Source organism: Fulmarus glacialis, unplaced genomic scaffold (genome assembly GCF_000690835.1).
Source record: "Fulmarus glacialis isolate BGI_N327 unplaced genomic scaffold, ASM69083v1 scaffold16342, whole genome shotgun sequence".
In the NCBI taxonomy this organism is placed as follows: domain Eukaryota; kingdom Metazoa; phylum Chordata; class Aves; order Procellariiformes; family Procellariidae; genus Fulmarus; species Fulmarus glacialis.
Window position 1 is genome coordinate 19,580 of NW_009196083.1, and position 19,859 is coordinate 39,438.

General features: G+C 37.8%; 1 protein-coding gene across 1 annotated transcript in view; it reads right to left on the reverse strand.

Moving 5' to 3' along the window:
* The window catches only part of SVIL (supervillin), a 107,233-nt gene that overhangs the window by 13,314 nt on the left and 74,060 nt on the right, over nucleotides 1-19,859 (reverse strand). Inside the window, exons 19-31 of the mRNA XM_009572095.1 lie at nucleotides 16,330-16,407; nucleotides 9,719-9,869; nucleotides 6,934-7,023; nucleotides 6,765-6,851; nucleotides 5,501-5,678; nucleotides 5,063-5,235; nucleotides 3,692-3,847; nucleotides 2,832-2,968; nucleotides 2,169-2,316; nucleotides 1,899-2,044; nucleotides 851-1,026; nucleotides 606-750; nucleotides 9-285 (exon numbers count right to left, since the gene is read on the reverse strand). Of these exons, the coding sequence (XP_009570390.1) occupies nucleotides 9-285; nucleotides 606-750; nucleotides 851-1,026; nucleotides 1,899-2,044; nucleotides 2,169-2,316; nucleotides 2,832-2,968; nucleotides 3,692-3,847; nucleotides 5,063-5,235; nucleotides 5,501-5,678; nucleotides 6,765-6,851; nucleotides 6,934-7,023; nucleotides 9,719-9,869; nucleotides 16,330-16,407 (1,942 nt within the window). The remainder of the gene's footprint in view (nucleotides 1-8; nucleotides 286-605; nucleotides 751-850; nucleotides 1,027-1,898; nucleotides 2,045-2,168; nucleotides 2,317-2,831; nucleotides 2,969-3,691; nucleotides 3,848-5,062; nucleotides 5,236-5,500; nucleotides 5,679-6,764; nucleotides 6,852-6,933; nucleotides 7,024-9,718; nucleotides 9,870-16,329; nucleotides 16,408-19,859) is intronic.

Genomic DNA, 19,859 nt, shown 5'->3' on the forward strand with positions numbered 1-19,859 from the left:
TCACTAACCTGTAGTGCTCACCATGTACTTCCACTTCACCACATATGTGTCTCCCTCATGGAACTGCCCTATGCTTTGCTTAGGCAGTCTACTATAATCGAATTCCAGGATGTGCCAGACATCCACAGATGCAGTGATAATTTCAAACTGCCTCCCATCTTCTCCTTCTACAAGTCCATACCCCCGGCCAATATTCATTCCATCCAAGACTGTGCCTACAGTCGTTTGGGGCACAGCTACCATTAGCATGACATCATATGGTTTAGAGTCAGATCTGGATTCTTCCTGTCAAAAAACACAGAAGAGATTTCTTTGAGCACAGCTTTTTTCTTCTTACCCCACAGTTCCACTCGAACAATTTGACTCCTGCATATTTCAGTACTTTAATATCTTGTGATCATTTGATACCTTTCAAAACCACCTCGGCTGTGTTCATTGAGCTGCTTGGCACTAATATAAAGCAACTCTGTGTTCACTCTTCTGACCCCTAGGTCAAAGCCCACAAGATAAAGAAAGTGCTCTGGATCCTTGAGAACAAGCTTCCCTTGCTTCCAACCCAGCTAGGTCATCTAGTCTGAAATACCTAGCATGCTTATTATATGCACCTTCTGGTGAAGGGATTCACTAGAATTCTTCTCATTGAGTTTCTTCAGTTCTGTCCAATCAAGAAATTTTTCTTTGAACAATATGGTCTCGTTGTGTTCTGTGAGTCTGCCAAACACAGCCCAGTCTGGGCGTCCTTGTCCCTTTCTGTACAAGGGAACAAAAGAAATAGAATAAAATTAAACACTGTGAAATAAGGGCAAGAAAACTAAGTTTCTGCAATGAGACTAAACTTCAGTTTTGATACCTGGGTATAAGGGGATTGCATTCCCCTGGGTCCAGAGGATTTATGTCACAATTGGAGTAGTCAAAGGTGCCATTCCACAAGTGTTTTGCAAGCTGGAATGCCACTTTTCTTTGTGCTAAAGTAACTTCCTTTCCATGCCATACATATACTTCACTGCCAAAATCAAACACCAGCACCTAAAAACCAAACCAAACCAAAAAAACAACCTACCATTAGGTTAGATGATACTCTGATCCTCCAGTTTCCTAGTGCTGCAAGCTGACAGTGTGTTGAACACAAGCTCCTCCAAATACCTCAGTTTCTGCAGTGACACTAACAAGTAGCACTGCAATGCAAGTAAGGCCAGGGCAGTGGTCTGCGCTGACACACCTAATTGTTGAGGATGACTGGTAGCAAGCATGGGGAATACTATGAGGTGTATCTTTAGGTGGTAGCTAGGTCACTAGCAAATTAGAGAGCTCTTATTACTAAAAACCTGATTCTGTTGCATGACTGATTGCTGTCCAGTTACAGCAGCTTTCACTGACATTTAGACCTATGCTTTGTCCTGCAGCCAGGGAAGGCTGACAGAACATACAGCATGGGTAACTGGCTCAGCAAACAGGCAGCAGCTTGAATACTTTCAAGAAAATGTATTGTGTCTTTATTTTGGAAATCTGCTCTCATTCCTACTTAGATGGGTGAAATGGTTGTTTGAAAGAGAAAAGTCTGTTAAAGATAGAAATAAAAATGCTTGAAAGGGAAACCAGGTTTTTATTTTGTTTTGTTTTTCCAAAGTGCTGCCTGTTCTGCACTGCATGACTTTGGAGTGAGCCACTGTTGACAAAAAGATTTACACTTCCTAAAATAGTATTTCACTTTAAAGATGAGATGATCTAACTTCTTGAGACCTGTAGCACACTCTAGAGAGCAAAGTGTTTAGAAGCTTTTCAGAAACACGGCCGATCCAATTTTCAGTGAGCCTCTCCATGAGCACTTGCAGTTACTGAAAGTTGTTATCAGCTGTATGCTCCTGCACTTACCACAGGAGCACTAAGTGGCACGATACCTCTTTTGGTTGTAGCAGGGTACATTTTGGCACCTTTCCCCAGTAGTCATCCTCAGGAATGAGTTTATCCTCTACGAGGCGGTAAATGCAATTTGTTTCTATTATTGCAGCTTCGTACATTTCATCTTCTTCAGGACTTCCAGCAGCTTAAGGAAAAGATTGTCAAAAATAATAAAAAATTTTAACATCCAACTATCTTTACTAAAGAGAACCGACTCAACTATTTTACTGTGATAAAACATCAGATACTGTAACTGTAAGAATGCTTACACTGGTAATTAGTCTGTCCACCAAGGAGTTTCCAGAAGTCTTTGGCTGCATGGGTATGGGTATTTATTCCTTCTTCTATAGTCTGTATATAAGAAGCTCTACAGCCAAGTTCCCTCTTTGTCTGAATTAAAGTTGCAAGTTCTGAAGCCTAAGAGATTAACAGTTATTTGAACAGGATTGCTTAAGTCTTTGGAATACTTGTGCATATCTTGTTCAGGGAGAAGGCAAAAGTAGATAGGATATAACAGAGCAAATTGCAGGAGAAATGGTTATTATTTGTTGCACTAAATAAACAGACACTAAAGAAAATGTTACAGAAATACATTCATTCTTTCATTTGCCTTAAAACAAGACTTGATCTTAATGAACATGGTAACAAAAAGGACATCCTGCAATTCAGACTATTTTTTGTATGAGTGCAAATCTGTTTCCTGAGGATATCCCTCTTTTCTCTTGCAGTTTCACAACCTACACACTCCTATGTCAGCTTTCATTCAGTGCACAGGCTAAAACATATTTACAGGAATCCTGCATATCTACCTGTCACCAGTTATCAGTTGTATGCCACTTTTTGAGACAACTGGCACCAAGGCTCAATTACATCAAAGAGACATATGCTGTGACAGTTCTAAAAATAAATAATAAAAAACAACTAGTACTAACCTTTGCTTTTTCTATGACATTTGCAAACTCTCCTACCCATAAGAAACAGAAATGTGGAGTTAACAACAGGAAACAGTCTCCGCTGTTCAGTGACGAGGCCCTTGGTTCAACTAATCTTGTTTGAACATGTCTTCTTCCTAAAGAGAAAACAAAGCTAATTATATTCCTTTGACTACTGCTATCAAATGCCAAGATCTAATTTGTTTTGAATGAAATACAAACAATCCCAGCACATTTAGCAAAATATATGGAAACAGACTGTTAAAGAAGAATTAAAAGACTACTCACAAGAAACAAAAAAAACATTGCCTCCTATCAACTAATATTTCTATTATTTCCTGTTCTTACTTTAACAACTTTGTGTCCTTCTGGAAAGAAATGAACTAAGTACATGGCAGACAGCAGCCAAATTCCAGAATCCTTTACATTAAGTAAAGCTATGGCACAGGTTCTGTAGGCAGTAAAAAGTTTTAAGAATTTTACTTTGCCAAAAAAGTAACTATTATTTTGCAGAATCAGATACATTACTACGCAGTGTAAGGGGAAGTGGAGCAAGAACACTGTCGTGTCACTTCCAAGTTATACTGAGCACTGGAAGAATGGGACAGTTCAAAAATTTCCACAGGAGATGGCTAGAATTCCTGAAATATTCTGTTTTCTCTGTTTTCTCCAGCGGCCACAATGCAAACCTGTTTGTAAGGTTTTGCATTTGTCATATAGTTCTCACTTATTCTTTTAGGTTTTGGACATAATCTCAAGATGGACATGTAGAACAAGCTAAGCATCCAACTGTGGTTGGATAAGCAACTCTCATATGTTACAATCAGCCTATTATGCATGGAAAAGCAGTTCCAACATACCTTTAACTTGCAGCAGCATTAGCTTCTTGTATGGCACAGCACTGTTGTTAGAGTTTTGCTCTGTTAGATTAACACTCCGCAGACTAACGTTGCTGAAGTTCTCTTTGCTGGCCAAGCCGGCAAGTGCTACTTCTGAGAAATTTGAGTTTGTAGACACTTGTACATAGAAAGAAGTTGGAGAAAAAAAACACACGAAAAAACCCAAAAGGAGGACAAAATTATTAAAAAAATAATTGTTGCATTAAAAAAATTATTTCCCCCCATTATTTCCAGTCTTTCTCCTTCTCAATAGCAACAGCAAAACCAGCTTGAACTCAGATTAATTGCTAGCCCAAAAGCCTTGTGGGTTTAGTAGTACCTAAGTTTCTAGATATCATCCAAGAGTAAACGGTTAGCGTCAGAATTATATCATTTGGCAGAAATACCAACTTTGCTAGGAAACACGTCTTACCCAATGTTTTGTGAACTACTGTGTAGATCTTCAATGCCTTATAGTTGATCAATGATAAAAGACAGCAGAGTAGCCAAGGCTAATTAACTGAAATTCCCTTCAAATTTGTCTCAGTCAGTGTGATGCAACAGCCATTTACATTTCAAAGTCTTAGCTACTTTTGCTTATTTCTCAACCAAAGAGAAAGCGCTTTATGAATTTATAACTCAGGGAAATGCTTCTCATCAAATGGCAACAAAGTATCACACATATAATTAATGTTTTCATCAATACAGGCAATGTTTAAAGATAATCTCCCTTTATTCAAATGTAGTAAGGAAAACTTGTACCCAAAATGGTAAAAGTGGCTTCACAAACCTTTGAATAAATTTTACAATAATGTCTCTTGCTGTCCATCTGGTTGCCAGGAGAAAGCAACATCACAAAGCCCTGCTGCAGAGCACTGATCCTTTATGGAAATTAATCTTTCAGAGTCAAGAAGGCTAATTCCAGTTTCTGAGAGAAAACTAGGACCCAAAATTGAGGACAGTGTACCTGATCAAAAGTTTATGTATTCTTGCCAGCTCTCCCTGCCAGCATAACATAATGCTAGATCTGCTTTCCTTGATCTCCTCTCCTCACCCTGCAGGCGCAGTGGCACTCACTCTCTCTGCACAAGGTGACTATGCTGAAAATAAATAATTAAACCTACGCATAGGAGGTGGCTGTAGGTAGCTTTCCCTGAGGAAGTCACACATGCCTTTCTCTCCAGACCTCCTAGACAGTCTACATTCAACCTTATACCTCAATCAATTTATTGCCTCTCAGAGAATATGCTCCATTCCTTCAGTTGTGGTTTTTGTGTTCGGATTTTTTATTTTGTTTTGTTTTTAATTAAAACAGCAAGACAGTGTCTTGTACAAAACATCCTGTTAGCTTACTTTTTTCTACTTTCATTCGCTTTGACTCCATGAAGGCAACATTCAGTCTTTGTTCAGTATATTCATGAAGAATATCTTCTCTTGCTGCCAGCATTTTCAGGGGGTTTCTTGAGGACTGGACTCTGCGCATAGGCCTAACTGCACGTTTGTGCTCTGCTACAGAAGATATTAACCTGAAAAACAAGCAGTGTTTATAAACATCAGTTAATTTTCCTAGTCAGAATCATCTAATGACAAGAGATTTGCTTTGATTTTGGGTGTGACATTTGTTAGGAAATCAGGATCAGTTCCTTGATTCAGGCAGAAGAGTGATTTCAGAACTGTGTAGAAGAAATGCCCAGTACTAAGATACCTACAAGATGACTTAAAACTGAACATTTGGACTACTGCCCCTATGTCTGCATTCATAACAATGGAGGGAAAAAAAAAAGTTCTTACTTTGGTGCATAAGGGTCAAAGATGGCATCAAAGTCCTCATCAAGGTCCAAAGGCACTGACGAGGAAGGGAAATCCACATGGCGATAAAATTTGGAAAACGTTTCATCATCATCCAGCTTCATCACCTCTTTCACAGATTTTCCTGTAACTGTCAGCACTGTCTCTTGCATCCCAGCAACTGCAGGAAAAAAACACCTCACCCAATAAATAATCATACTAGAGTTTCTAACTCTAGAACAGGTAAATGTGGCTTGTTTGGTAGTTGTTGGGGTGGGTTTTTTTGGGGGTGGTCGTGGTGTTTTGTTTTTTGGGTTTTGTTGTTGTTTTTGTTTGTTTGGTTGTTTTTTTTTTTAATTGATGGAATTTGAAGGAGAGATGTATAAAAGTCTGTTGGAAAAGAATGATAAAAACAGAGTGTAACTGCTACTCATATGCAATAATCTTTATTACAAAATGAAAATATGGCTGAATAAAAAGATAGGCACTATCAAAAATGAGTTGTTTTGGTAGGGTGATACAATCATTTTATGGTCTTGTATATTCCATCTTGCCTCCAACAACATCATTCCTTCCTTTGAAAAGATCTACTAGAACTACAAGTGGAAAAGTCACTACTTCAGACTAGTGAGTATGGCACAATCATTATCCTATGCTAGTGCCTCCTCTGCTGAAATGTGAATACGTTTGTTTATGGTATTTGACATTCTATAAATTACAGAAGGATTTTTGTCTTACAAATGGGAGGACACACATGAGATGGAAACACCAGAGAACTCTAGATAACTTCATAAGTAACCAACAAGCTGTACAAGGAAACTGTATGAGTTGCTACAGAGAGTCAGTTTTCAAAAAAGCAGTAAGGTGAATGAATTGTGCTTGGGAGCAGCTTGGTGTCCTATCTTGATTTTAATAAGATTACACCACATTTAAAGCTGTTTCACTGTATATGGCAATATGATTCAGACTGGCTGTATGGTTTTAAGAAATTTTGCTCTCGAAGAAGAATGTGTACATCGTGTGTAGAGAAAGAAGAAAGTTATTTTGGCATTTGTGATTTATTCTATTCTACATTTGTAATACAATAGCATAAGACTTTTTTGCTGAAATTTAGCAAAGAACAAATCACAAAAATAAACTGTGTAAGTGCAGTCTGAACAAAGAAATATTCAGTTTCTGTTAACAGATATTTTAACTAAGAGGTACTTTAAGTGATTTACTGAAGTCAGAGAGTGGATACATTGCCACCTTTGGCAACTCTACCAACCTTTGTTATTCAGCCTTCCCAAGAACGACTCCAACTTGTCAAGCTTCATATCTGATTCCAACTGCATATCAGGCCTGGCTTCAATTTCTAAGGAAACCAGAAAGTAAAAGTTGTTAATTGACAGGAAGTAAAAAAGCCTGAATGTATTTCAGCCATTTTCATTTCTTACCTTCCAAGGGCTTTGTAACTGGAGTGGTAGACTTCTGCCGGCTACTGAAAGGGGATGCTACTGGTGTTAGCGCACTTGGAGAAGCCAGGCCTGCATAAGAACACAGAACATAGGAAATGCAGTCCTGCGTCAGCCCATTTTCCCATAATGATGACAGGGGAAGCTATTTAGGGAAAGCAGACGAGCCTGGCCACTTCCTACAGTCCCTCATACTTCCCCAGCCTCCACAACTGTTGTGTTAGGGATGGCAGAGTGTACTACCCTGCCAGCTCCTTAAATCAACAGAAACTGCAGCCTCAGAAACTGTCCCATTCACAAGAACAAAGCTTTGTTTCCAAGTGTCTGCAAGCAAGCTAACACAAGATATGTGCTTTCTGTTGAATACAGTCATTCTGCTTGTTTTCAAGGTAGCAGCAGTTCACTTGGTCTACATTTTGGACTCCAGTTCTACCACAAGCCACATTTTAAAAACATGCAACAGTTCTGAACAAAAAGATACATTAGCAGCAAAACTAGCGGGATCTTGCTTGGCACCTTCACCACCACCACCTCCTCACTCCCCTTTTTTAATTTAAACCCATCTCTATTAATACACATAGCAGGATGCATCTGACCTGTGAATGCTGAACCTGGATTAAGCAGTAATTCTTGGGCCCTGTTGCGTTTTTAAGAACACGTGGAAATGGAAGTAGAAATGGAAGTCAAAGTCCCCACCATATCAAGCACTACTCCCTCCTTTTGTTGTACTCTCCTCCCTCCTTTTCAGTAACTATCATAAAGCAATTCATTCTGGACCCAGTGGATAAAATCAGATGATTTTTTTTAAGTTCTTTTCATGTGAATCTAAGTTGCTCCAGCAAGAAAAATGGCACTCTACAGGTTTCATGGTTTTTATTAGGTAAAAAAGCATCCTGAAGCAAAGAATTGCATCTATTACCTCTTGTTGCCTAGACTTTCAGTAAATGGGGAAACTGACATTTAAACTTTCCTCTCATATTGATTTTCCACTTAGCCATAGCTTATTAATTACTGACCCACATAAGTTTAAGCCTTCAGCTATTTTGATCAGATTAAACTGATATTGCGCTGGCAGAATACATACTAACCACATTTCCACTATCTTTACTGCAACTCCTAGCAAGATATAATTGTCAAATACCAAGACAGATTTAGAATATAATTGAGTAGCTTTCCCTGCTACCTAAGAGACTCAAAATTCCAGCAGGTTTTAAGTCAACTGGTAAAGCCTTCATCAAGATGTATTTGAGAGGTCACAGCTCTTAAGCAGCTCTCCCAGGACTTAATCCACAAGACCACATTGAGAACTGCTTCAGATGTTGGTAAAGGATCACCTTCCAATTAGGACTGAAAAATTTTCAGGCATAAGAAGCAATTAAAATACAGCATCTGTGCACATGTATATAACAGGGATTTAATTTTGCATTGCTTTCTCATAATCTCTTAAGTTAAAAACTCATCATGATAGTTTATTCTTTTAGGCAACAAAAATAGCACACATCTGAATAAAATCCCACTTGGGCTACTTTTATTAATGCCACTGTCACTGGATTCCCAGAATGATCGCAGTACCTAAAGAGATCCTTCCAAGGTATTTTTCTTTTCCCATTAAGAAAAGCAAATGCTATTACCTTCTATTCCTTTCCAAAGACCAATTTGTTTGGCAAAAAAAAAAAAAAAAAAAAAAAATCTCAAAAAGCAGTCTGTGGACAACTGAACACTTTTTCTTGGTGACCCTCCAAAGTAGGTTAGTCTTTAAACACTGACCACTGGCATTTCTAACAGCAAAACAATGTAAGCAGCAGCTGAAATATGTTACTAATTACATCATTAATAGGTGTAATTCCTAATACCATGTATCTGTTTATCTGCCAACAGAATGTGGCTTGGATTGCAAATGGAGTTACTCTCTGTTGCAATACTGCCCTCACCCCACAATGATTTTTTTTTTTGGTGGTTGTCATTTAACTCAAGGTTAATTGTTGTTGTGTTTAATAACCAAGTTCTTGTAACAAAACAAAATTTAGTATTCATTAACCACAAGAGATCAGTTTAGGTGTCTTCTTCGCAAAGCTATCATCTTCCCAGGCACACTGCATGAACAGCTATATTTCTACCATGTACAGCATTCAGAGACTCCTGTCCACTTCAGAAGAATGACTGCATCTGGAAACAATGACCGAATTCAAGAGATCTCAAAAACGTCAACATTGCTCCCTTGTCATTTCTACTCCCTCGTTCTATGCAGAAATCTGTTCAGTGATTTCTTCAGCCTAACACAACACTTCAAGTTGTTGTCCAAAACAGCATCCATAAAAATAACACGTGTTTGCTAAATATTCCCAGTGATCCTAGGAGCGGGGGAAGTGCCAGCAATAGCAATGACTAGATTTCACAACTTTTCTCTAGACAGTGCACCTGGGTTTTCAAAGGAAGAATAAATAAGAAAGAATAATCCAGCTGTGCCCTCTGGGTTGTATTAGAAGGAAAACCAAAACATATGACTGTTTAAGTGATTGACTGCCACCAGTCAGATAGAGCCCAGTAATAACTGGATGGTAGTGCAACAGGGCAGAACAAAATGGATCCATACCAATGGCTACAAGAAGCTAGAGCGAACAGCCTCATGACATCATATTCCGTTGAAGATAAACAGTCCTCCTCTTGCTAAACACAGATACTGTTTCTGCATAGCTTTAGCTTGACTTTATTTTGACTAGACAGATAAGCAGTGGCTTATTTATATTAGGATCATTTCATCACTGACCTTTTTTTACCATACGGCCAGCCACAGTGAACTGCGTGGAGTCATTGGCTGCTCCTTTACCCTTGGACTTCCAGGCTTCTTCTCGAGTTGTAATCAGGTGTTTCCTTTCTTCGATGGTCATCTGACTCTCCTGGTTATCTGCCATTCTCTGCTTTTTTGGGGGAAAAGAGAAAGAGATGTTTAAAAAAAATAGATAAACTGACCTGGATATAGCAAAGGACTGGCTGAACATTTCAACTGCTAGCTGTAGAGGGAAGAGAACAGGAGAACAAGCTACTAAAGGAAAGTCACAGACACAGCTTCGTGACCCTGACCCTGAGAAGCTTCATTGTCTTGCTGCCCCATTACACTGTGAAGATAAGGTCTCTGCTCTTTGACCTTTTCTTGAAACTAACAGCCAAGGCAAATGGCATCCCTCTAAGCAAAGCAAACCATACCATTTACTCTGTGTACCATATAATTTTCCAGACCTTGTTCTTTTGAAGCATGACTTGCTACACTAGTGAGATCACTAAACTGACTTTCAGCAGATGTTTTCAAGTGTGCAAATCTGCAGGTGGCACAGGGAATAACAATGAAGAAGCATAACTTCAGTTTGTGATTTCCGAATCACACTCTTCCAGTAACTCAATTCTCCAGGCAGAATTAGCAGCCTGATCTCTCCAGAGGCTGCTCACTTTACTTCCTATGTCAGCTTGCTCTACTGAATATTTTTCCAATGACTGTGATCATCTCCCTTTTTTTTTTTTTTTTTTTTTAGGTCACCCTCAGCTTTCCTCACTTGCTTTAGAGGGAGCAGCCAACAGCTTGAGTGATTAGAAGCAGCTAGGAGCACTAAGTATCTTAGTGCCCTCCTAACACAAAGGATTGATGACGGTACATTAAATAGGAAAGAAACGGAATTTACACACTCTGCTGTAGCTAGGTCAGGCCAAAGAAATATTGCTTCAATGCACTTATCTCAAAAAAGTAGCAACATTTCAGGGATTATACTGCATAGAAATCAAGTATAAAAGTATTTTTAGTCCGTGGGACTGTCAGCTCTAGAATTACTTTCAAGTTGTGTGCCATTTGGCATTTGTCTTCACAACCTAGCTGTTAGAATTGAAAAACCACTTGAAAATCTAAAGCTTTATTCACAGCTCTTGCTCATACAAGCACAGAGGGGAAATGAAAAAGGACCCAAAAGCTTGTGAACATAAAATAAATACTCTTCTCCATTTCAAGATACAAGGAAGAGATATAAACCCAGATATTCTTATTTATTTCTTTTTTAAAATCAAACAGACTAAATAAATCAGTCACTTTATATAAACACTCTTGTGACTGCAGAGGACACACTGAAATAGAGATTTCATAGCTTTCAGCATTTACCAGGAACAGTATCCATCAGCCAGAAGAGTAAAGACAAACCAAGAAGTGGCTTGTACAAGGACCAGGACATGAGAGCCCTCCACTCCTTCCTCTGGTTCTGTGCACCTCTGCAGTAACACTTGCTCTTAATTTATTAGGAAATAGTGTCTGGGCAGCCAGACACTATGACTGCAAATCATGATAATCAAGACACAAATCTCTCATTTTTCCCTAGAAATCCAAAACATTCAATAGAAATAACACGATGCAATTGTTGTTGTTGCAATATCTATTCAATATTGCTTCCTCTTCTGTAAAAGCATGTGAATGCTTTAAATAAAACACTGGAAGTAAGCTCTGTTCACTTCCCCCAATCTCTATCCATTCCAATGTCCGAAGCACAGGCACCTCTGGGATGAACAGCTAGTAGAAAAAACCCACAGCAACATACTAAAGGAGATCTTGGCTGGAAATTAATATATACCTCATGAAACCACAAGTGAAATTTCATACACAAACCAAGTACTTTCAACTTAGTGAGGATGCTGACTTTGATTACAATATGAGGGGAAGTGAAGGAGAGGCAGGATGAAGGAGAGCCATAAGGATTCTTTCATATGTATTATTTATAATTCTTTTTAAGTGACAGGGGGCTTAATTTTGAATTTTGTCTCCAGCAAGTACCTGAAGCTCCAGAGTCTGCAGAACTACCGGAAATTCTGAAGACATAGACCTGGAATGCATATGTGTTAATCCCTACACACGTAAAATGTAAGAAAGATCATGAGTAATTCTGGAGCCTTGCCAAAGAACAAGAAAGAGTAAGTAGCTGTCTAACAGTAGAAACAAACTTTTTTTTTTTTTAATGGAAGATTTCAAGCTGCTCCATTGGGCAAAACATCCTTCGAGTTCCTAAAAAAAAAAAAAAAAATCAGACTGGATGCGTATGTTACAAAACTCAGAGCAATTCCATATTAGATCTCCTCCTAATGCGTGAAGACTCCCACCTTCCTCTATTAATAAACAAATTAACTAAAAAAAGAAAAAGATAAGTTGAATAGACACCGAGCAACCCCTAACCCGTTTAATTTGGTGAAAAACAAAAATATATGTGGTGCTTAAAAGAAAGAATAATTTACTATAGTTGGAAAACTAACATGAGCCAATGCAATTGTCAAAAGAAATTTCAGAACAATTACACCTGGTAATTGGAAGTAGTTTAGAAAGCCCTCACAACTGCCAAATGACAGCATTTATGGAGGAATGAGTGGGTCAAAGCACATTCTGGTTGGGAGAAAATATGGCAAAAAAGGTAAAACCTGACAGGCTTTTAAGTGCAAGTTTTATTTCCAAGTAAAAAAAAAAAATTACGACATGAAAGAAAAATAAATCTCAAATTTGTAACTGTTACATTTTGATAAGGGGAGCTAAAGATCCCAATAAAAAGCCAAAACAAGAATTATTTTAGTATATCAGGAATAAATAAAAGCTTAAGAAGACAATGGCTCCAATGCTATTTCTCCATTAAACAAAAAAGGCTGTTACATTCAATGAAATATCCTAATTTGTCATGAAAAATACATCCATGTGTTCAGACAAATGATAAATTCCTAAAACGAAGTAGAACAGAAAAAGGATCAGACGAATTGGCATCCAACAACATGAAATAACTGGAATAGGAGATGCCCCAAACACAAGCAGTGATTTTAAAAAAAAGCTTTGAAAATGGGAAAATGTATAGGGCTGATAAAAGCGCAGATGGAGACAATATTTAGAAGAAGTAGAACTAAAGCATGTAGACACAGGTCACACAAGCTGTGTGTTGTTCCAGACACTCAGGGGAAGACTGCTGTAAGACAATCAATAAAGAATCAAAGCACAGGCGCGTAATTAATGCCATTCCACATGGCATTATGGAAAACAGGTTTAATCAAAATGGTAAGTTTGATGAGATCAAGCATGATTAAATATGTTAACACAGTTACCTCTGATTTCTTTAATATATTTGACTTAATCACAGATGACATTCTGAGAGTTTTTTGAGCAATATAAAAATATCAGTGCAGCTTACAGGCTGCGAACTAGTTAACTGACTGAAAAATTATTTCTAAACAGAGAAGAGCCATGCAGTGATCTGATTCGTCCCAACTTTGACCAAAATGTTTTCATGCATGTGGAAAAAAACCCACAGTTCTGCTGAGAAGAACCTCAGGATGACACCAACATACAGAAGAGTGATGAACATAAAGAGAAATTATCACATAGATGGGTAAAAAAAGGTTATCAGAAACATCTGGTAAACCAGGCTTTTAAAAGAAATGTTATTTCAAAAGGGAAACAAGCAAAAACCAGCCAATTAGGAAGACAGAAAAAGATGAGAATAATTGCCATGGAACAGTTGTTCTGAACAGATAATCTGTACTGCAATAGCTCATCCATTTCCAGCCTCTACTCTTCTATCCGGGATGCAGACAATTTTGAAAGATTCCAGGAAAGGGCTAAAATATTTTTTCAAGACTTGAAAAAAATCTACCTCAGATTAAATCAGATGACTATTTATTTTTACTGAAGAGAGGGTTAAGAGTTAAGTTTTACCCAGTGAGAGTAATTACACATGAAAAATTACTTAATATTGCAGTGAATTTTCTGTATGTTGACACTTTAGAATAAAGACTATGTATTTTTCCAACACATCTGTTTTCAGTCTTAGAAGGAGTTACAGACTCGATGCAAGAACAGTTAGAAATAGGGATTACTTTTCTCCCACTGCTTGGCTAGGTTGGATGATGATACTGGTCTTTTCAGCACTCCCAAGACATTTCTTGAGGGTACGCACAGGCACTCCACTGCTTTTGCAGCATCAGTTCATGCTAAGGAAGGGTCCACATCTAGGCAATGCTCCATTTTGTACCCTACAATTTTCCAGTCCAAGCAGTGTCCTCTTTAGGTCACAAGAACACAACTGAGAGTGGTCTGTTAGCATGCTGGTTTGTTGTTTCGGGTTTTGTTTTGTTTTGTTTTTTGATGCAAGAAATAAGAGATGGTTTTCTATGGTTTTCTATGTTGAAGATTAAGATTGCCCCTACCTGGGGGAGTCCAAAACCAAGAATGAACATTAAAAAAAAAAAAAAAAAAAACTATTTTTCAAAAGCGGGATCCATTTAAAACCAATGTTATAAATTATACAAAAGAAGAATCCAAAAAGTATCTATTTGCTTTTTAATACAAGTAACTTCTCTGGTTTAGGCTCCTCAGACAAAAAAAGCACAAGAAGAATCCAACAGCTGTACAAGTATGGAAAAGTTTCTGCATTGTTTTCCTCTGCAACTTTATATGGGTCTTGTTATAAGGAGAAAACTCAAATGCAGATGCACATCTTCCTGTTCAAAAGTGGTTTGAGCAAAATAGAACACACTCAACTCGTGTTTGGTGCAAACAACAAAATGATTAATTGTGCCAGAAAAAACCCAAACAAATCTGTATGCACCTTGACACTATGCTAGAAGGAAGCAGCTTTCTAAGAGGGCAGGATGTAGCTCACCACAATCAATGGAAAGATGAACACTTTTTGAGTGTTCCCCTTTTAAGATAAATGGGATGAACAGCCCATTGAAGGTCCTCCTCTCATTACTGGGGGGATATTATGTTAAGCTAGACTACATATTTACCTTCTGGATACATAGAGCTGATGAACTCTGTCACAACAAAATGAATAGGCTATCTGAAGTAAACAGTAATAAAGCTATATTAAATCCAGAGCTTACAGAGAAGAGGTAACACTAACACATTTCAGTTACTAGCCCCAAATTTAATTTTTAATGAAAAAAAACCAATCAGAGTAAAAGATCATCCTCAAAAACAGCTATGGAAGTGAATGTGGAAACAGTAAATATCAGTAGTCAAAATTTTTATCGTAGTTCCAATAGCCTCTGCTGCAATCATCATCCTCTGTTCTAGCAGTGAATATCTGCCCCTTGGATTCAATGCCATTACGCATGCTGGTCAGAATGCTCCCCACATGTGACATGCACTGTATTTTGTGGGGGAATGAAGAACCCAATGGATTTCTTGTAGTACTACAACCACAGATCTGAGCTGGGAGGCAAGGGGCAAGGAGGTGTAATAATGCATAATTAGATTTGCATAGATCTATTGAGACCATGCAGTGAACTCTCGTTTTCTTGTGTTTTTCTTCAACTTGTTTCTTTGCCCGCTGCTGCCTTTTCTTTTTGTACCTCTGATCATGTGAAACAGGTACTTATTTGCTCAGATCAAGATCCAGTATTCTACTTCTGCTCAAAGACAACTTTGTTTTGTAGCTCTAGCTGAAGAAAGTGTATCTTTCTCATTATCTATTAATACTTCATAAGTAAGTTCTTCAAATTGTTTACGATGGAATTGCAGAGGTATGGACACGATTTTGAGGAACACGTCACATGAAGCTTCTCTAACATTTACTGGAACAGCAGCAGAACTCTATTCCCAAGCAAACACAAAGTTAACTCTGTTGCCACAAGTTGCTTTGGGAATGTGCATCTTAGATCTGAATGTAATTTTCTGTCCTACTCCTCCCTCCAATAATTAAATAGGAAGTTTATACAGCATTTCACCTTCCATCTCCAAGGATGATGTTCATCAGAAATCAGAGAGCTTGATTCTTTCAAACTAGTACTACAGACCTTAAAGGAAGAAAGAGAGAGAGAAGCAGGAAGATGGGACAGTCAGAGAATAGAAGCAGGATGTGCCAAGGCAAAAATCCTTTAGACAGGGACTACGGAAAAGCACTATGGGAAAGTCAACTCTGAACAAAAGCAGCTTGTTTTTTACAGTCAATAAATTAGATGATTTTACATCTTAGATTGTATATGCGTATTACTTACAGAGAAGTCAGGGTATACAGCATTTTATTCTAAAATAAATGCTGTGCAGTTACATATTGCTCCTTTTATATACCCTTTTTAACAACTTGCAAGTTTTCAGTGTTATAATGAATGCAATGTCTGCATTTACTTTCTTACCTATATAGTCTAACAGATACAGAATTTTTAGAAAAGCAACCATAAGAGAAACACTAGCAGAATGTATATTGAAGAAGAGTACACAGCATAGTGGCATAATACTATGTTTCTTCAAAGCTGCATTTACTAAGCTGGTTAATCAGTTAAGAGGATTATTAATTTCCTATATAAAAAAAAAAACTGTCAAAATGTGCTTACTTGAAATTGTTGAGCATTTAAATTGTGCAGACTTTTGCTCACCTGATTAATAGGTAGAAAAGGATGAAATTTATGGAGAGCGGGTATAACGGGAAAGTAAGTAGAAGCATATACAGGTTCCTATGACAACGACAGAAGCAAAGCAAAGGAATTAGAAAAGAACTGAAGTATCAGAAATGGAGATGGGGGGGAAATAACAAAAATGAAGTAAATCTGAATCTTTTAATCTTCTAGAAATGTTTTCCCTGTTGGAAAGCCAGAGATCAAAAATGTCATAATACAACAGCATGTTTACCAAAGCCATTCCATGCAGGAATTAAACACGTTAGTAACAATATCACTACAACTCCACACAGAATGAAACAGCACAGCCAGAAGATAGACTTTTCATATGCTGATAATTTTTATGTCTCTGTTTTCATGCACCATTAAATTGATGAATCATGTCAACCACAAGGTGAATAATTCTGCTGCAAGTTTAATCAGACCCTGCTAAATAACAAGCCATCTATTTTCTAGATGAAAGAATGCTTACTATAACTGCGATACTCAAAAGCCATCTGGAGGGAACTGCTAAGCCCACAGCACTCAGCGAAGGTGAGCTCACCATTCTAAACAAAGCCTACAAACAGCCCTTGCCTCAGAGCTGGGCTTATCCAAAGCTGATTAGACATGGCTTTATCATCTGTAATTCTTCTTCCTTTTTATAGGCTAAAGCAAATGTGGAACATTGCACAGAGTATGGGTAAATGCAGCTCGTTAGAGTGGCTCAAAATGAAGCCTAATCATTAGAGTTTCAGCTTTGATTAGAACTGGATACGAGCCCTTGGTGGATGCCATATATGAAATGGTTAAAGCTATTACCAGAGCAAGAGGCTAATATTTTCCCTAAAGGTCACTTTTTAAGGGCTTACACCCTTTAAGATTTTTTACACACTTCATCTCTGAGTAATTTTGAATTGACTGTTCAGCCCTAGCCTTTAACACCAAGTGCTGAGCTCCAATTTGAACTTGCTATAAGAATTAAGTGCATTTCAAATGTCATTCACTGCTTTAATGCGACTGCAATGCAGCTGGTAATCACATTAATCAGGGACTCTGTTAAAAATGGCTGACTATAAAACAGGACTTTTCATTCCAGTAAATCTTGCTACTCTGATACTAAGGAAAGATTTTAAAGTTAGTTAATTTTTCTACCCATGAAAAAACCCAACAAACTGGAAGTCTTCCATCCAACTTAAGATGATGAATACAAATACACTAAATCCAAAATATTTTTCCCAAATAAAAGGGATTTTTTTTTTTTCCAGTAAGACATTCCTCAGTGTACAGTTGTTCCCCTGATGTTAGTGCTATTATTTGAATTGTCCAAGTATGTTTTACCATACATACAAATAATTTAAGAAGTCTCACAGCTTCCAACAAATTTTCCTCCTATGTGCAGCAATCATCAAAACAGATGCTGGACCTCCAAGTAAATCTCAACTTTCCCCCTCATCTGTATCTCCTTGAGTTAATTCCTTAGTCCCTTTTTTCCCCTATTTGAGGTTGCTCTGTCAGCTTTTCCATGAGTTTTATGGGTTTTCTACAGTTTAGCCTACATATAAATGACTATAACACATTTGGAGAAATATCTCACCATGCAGACAACTGTGCAGAAGCATTTTGACTAGAAGTGATCTAACAGCACTATTTAATGTAACCATTTTATTAAGAATATGAATCTTTCAACTTTTGTTGTTTATAAGAAATCTAAGTGTACTCTAATAACTTCTCTTTTATACAGCTATGCTTCAATAATCAAATCTCCAGAACAATTTAGATAACAATTTAGATAAAAGAGACACATATACAAAAGAAAACCTAAAAAGGTGTCTGACTACATTAACAGGAGTGACATACTGCAACTAAAAACTTCAAGCATTATTTTGAACCAGCAGGGCGTGACAGAAGTTTACACACCCTCGCTGTCAATGCATAACTGCCATGTGTGGAAATTGTATTTTAACTAGCTCAAAACACTGTAATCAATACAATTCCTGCATTTTTATTGCAATCCAGCAACAGAAAGCATTAAGATTCTTAAGTACATCATAGTCTCAAAGACAGATCAAAATATCTAGATCTGAGCTAGGCACCCCAGTTAATTTGTATAGTCAATGGAAATTGCCAATACAGTCAAGGGAAACCAAATAGAGACTTCAGTAGCACACTGCTTCATGGTCCTCAAAGGATAATAGCCATCACATTGATTAATTACCAATAATAGCATTTCCAGATTTAAGAGCAGCTGACATGGTGTGTTGTAAGCAGTGTGGTCAACTTAGTGAAGCTTTACATTATTTATCATGTATCACATAATGACTCAGCATCACAAATAACAATACAGTTCAGGGAGTTGTGTATCTAGTAAGACTAACATTTTTTCTTATACATCCAAGATTTCACCCACTGGCAGACATGCAAATCCTTTGATTTAGGCTCCAAATAGCCAAGAGCTAACATGAATCAACAGAGTGGGTGACCCAGTGTCACAAAAACTCCCAGTGCTAGCATTGTCACTTCAAAGCTTGTACCCTTCAAGCACTTCATGCTCGCTTACTTGCTTTAAAAGCCTAACTTGTGCTGAATGAAGTTGCTGCACATGGTAACACAGCAGGGAGGATATGGGTGCTCGGGAGCGAGAAGAGAGAACAAAGGTTTTGTCTCTGCCTAAATCTTGGCAGCTGCTTAAAGTTTCTTCTCAACCCCATTGTCTTTAGCTGGAGTACATTTGTTAACTGATCTCAACAGTTTCATTTTGGAGACTAGCCTGTTAAAAATGTGACCGCAATTTTGCTTTCCTTGCTGAAACTATTTTTGCTTTAGGACATCTTTCAAACTAGCAACTGGATTTTTGAGCAAGTCCACAGGGAAAACCAAAACAAAACCCATAAACCAAACTGCAAAAATCAGCTTTCTTGTTTTTCTGTCCAGTTAACACACAATCATTGATGAGTCACATGTTCAGGCACAGATTTATCCTCAATAATGACAGACTGTGTAACAACTTATTTGTAATATACTGATGGAACAGGAGACTTTTTGTTACTGTTTGCCTATACTATTTTATAGAAGCAGCATTTTCACAACTAAATAATTGGATCCAAAGATTACTGTCCCCACTAGTAAAATCTGTAACACAAATTTTAACTTCACTTGTCCTCTCTGAAAACACTCCTTCAAAAATTAAAGGCTTTTGAAACAGCCTATTTTATCTGACACTGTCATTTTCAAAATACTAGACTCAGAAGGGAAGCAAGTCTACATTAGTCCTGTAGTTTGAACCAGCAGTCCATTTTGAAGCAAATCTCCCAGTCATCCTCACTTTCTGTGCTTTCGTTCACATTGCAGAATGCACAGACTTTTGGATGAAACTAAGCGCTGAAGCGCACTCCTGGATTCCCATGTAACACCACGGCTGCTAAGGACAGTCAGGCCACAGGAGCAGACTAAATTTAGCCTGGAGCAAAACAAGTAAGTATGGCATGGATAGCAGGTCCTCATCAGTAATCGTTCTGCTTTACAGATCC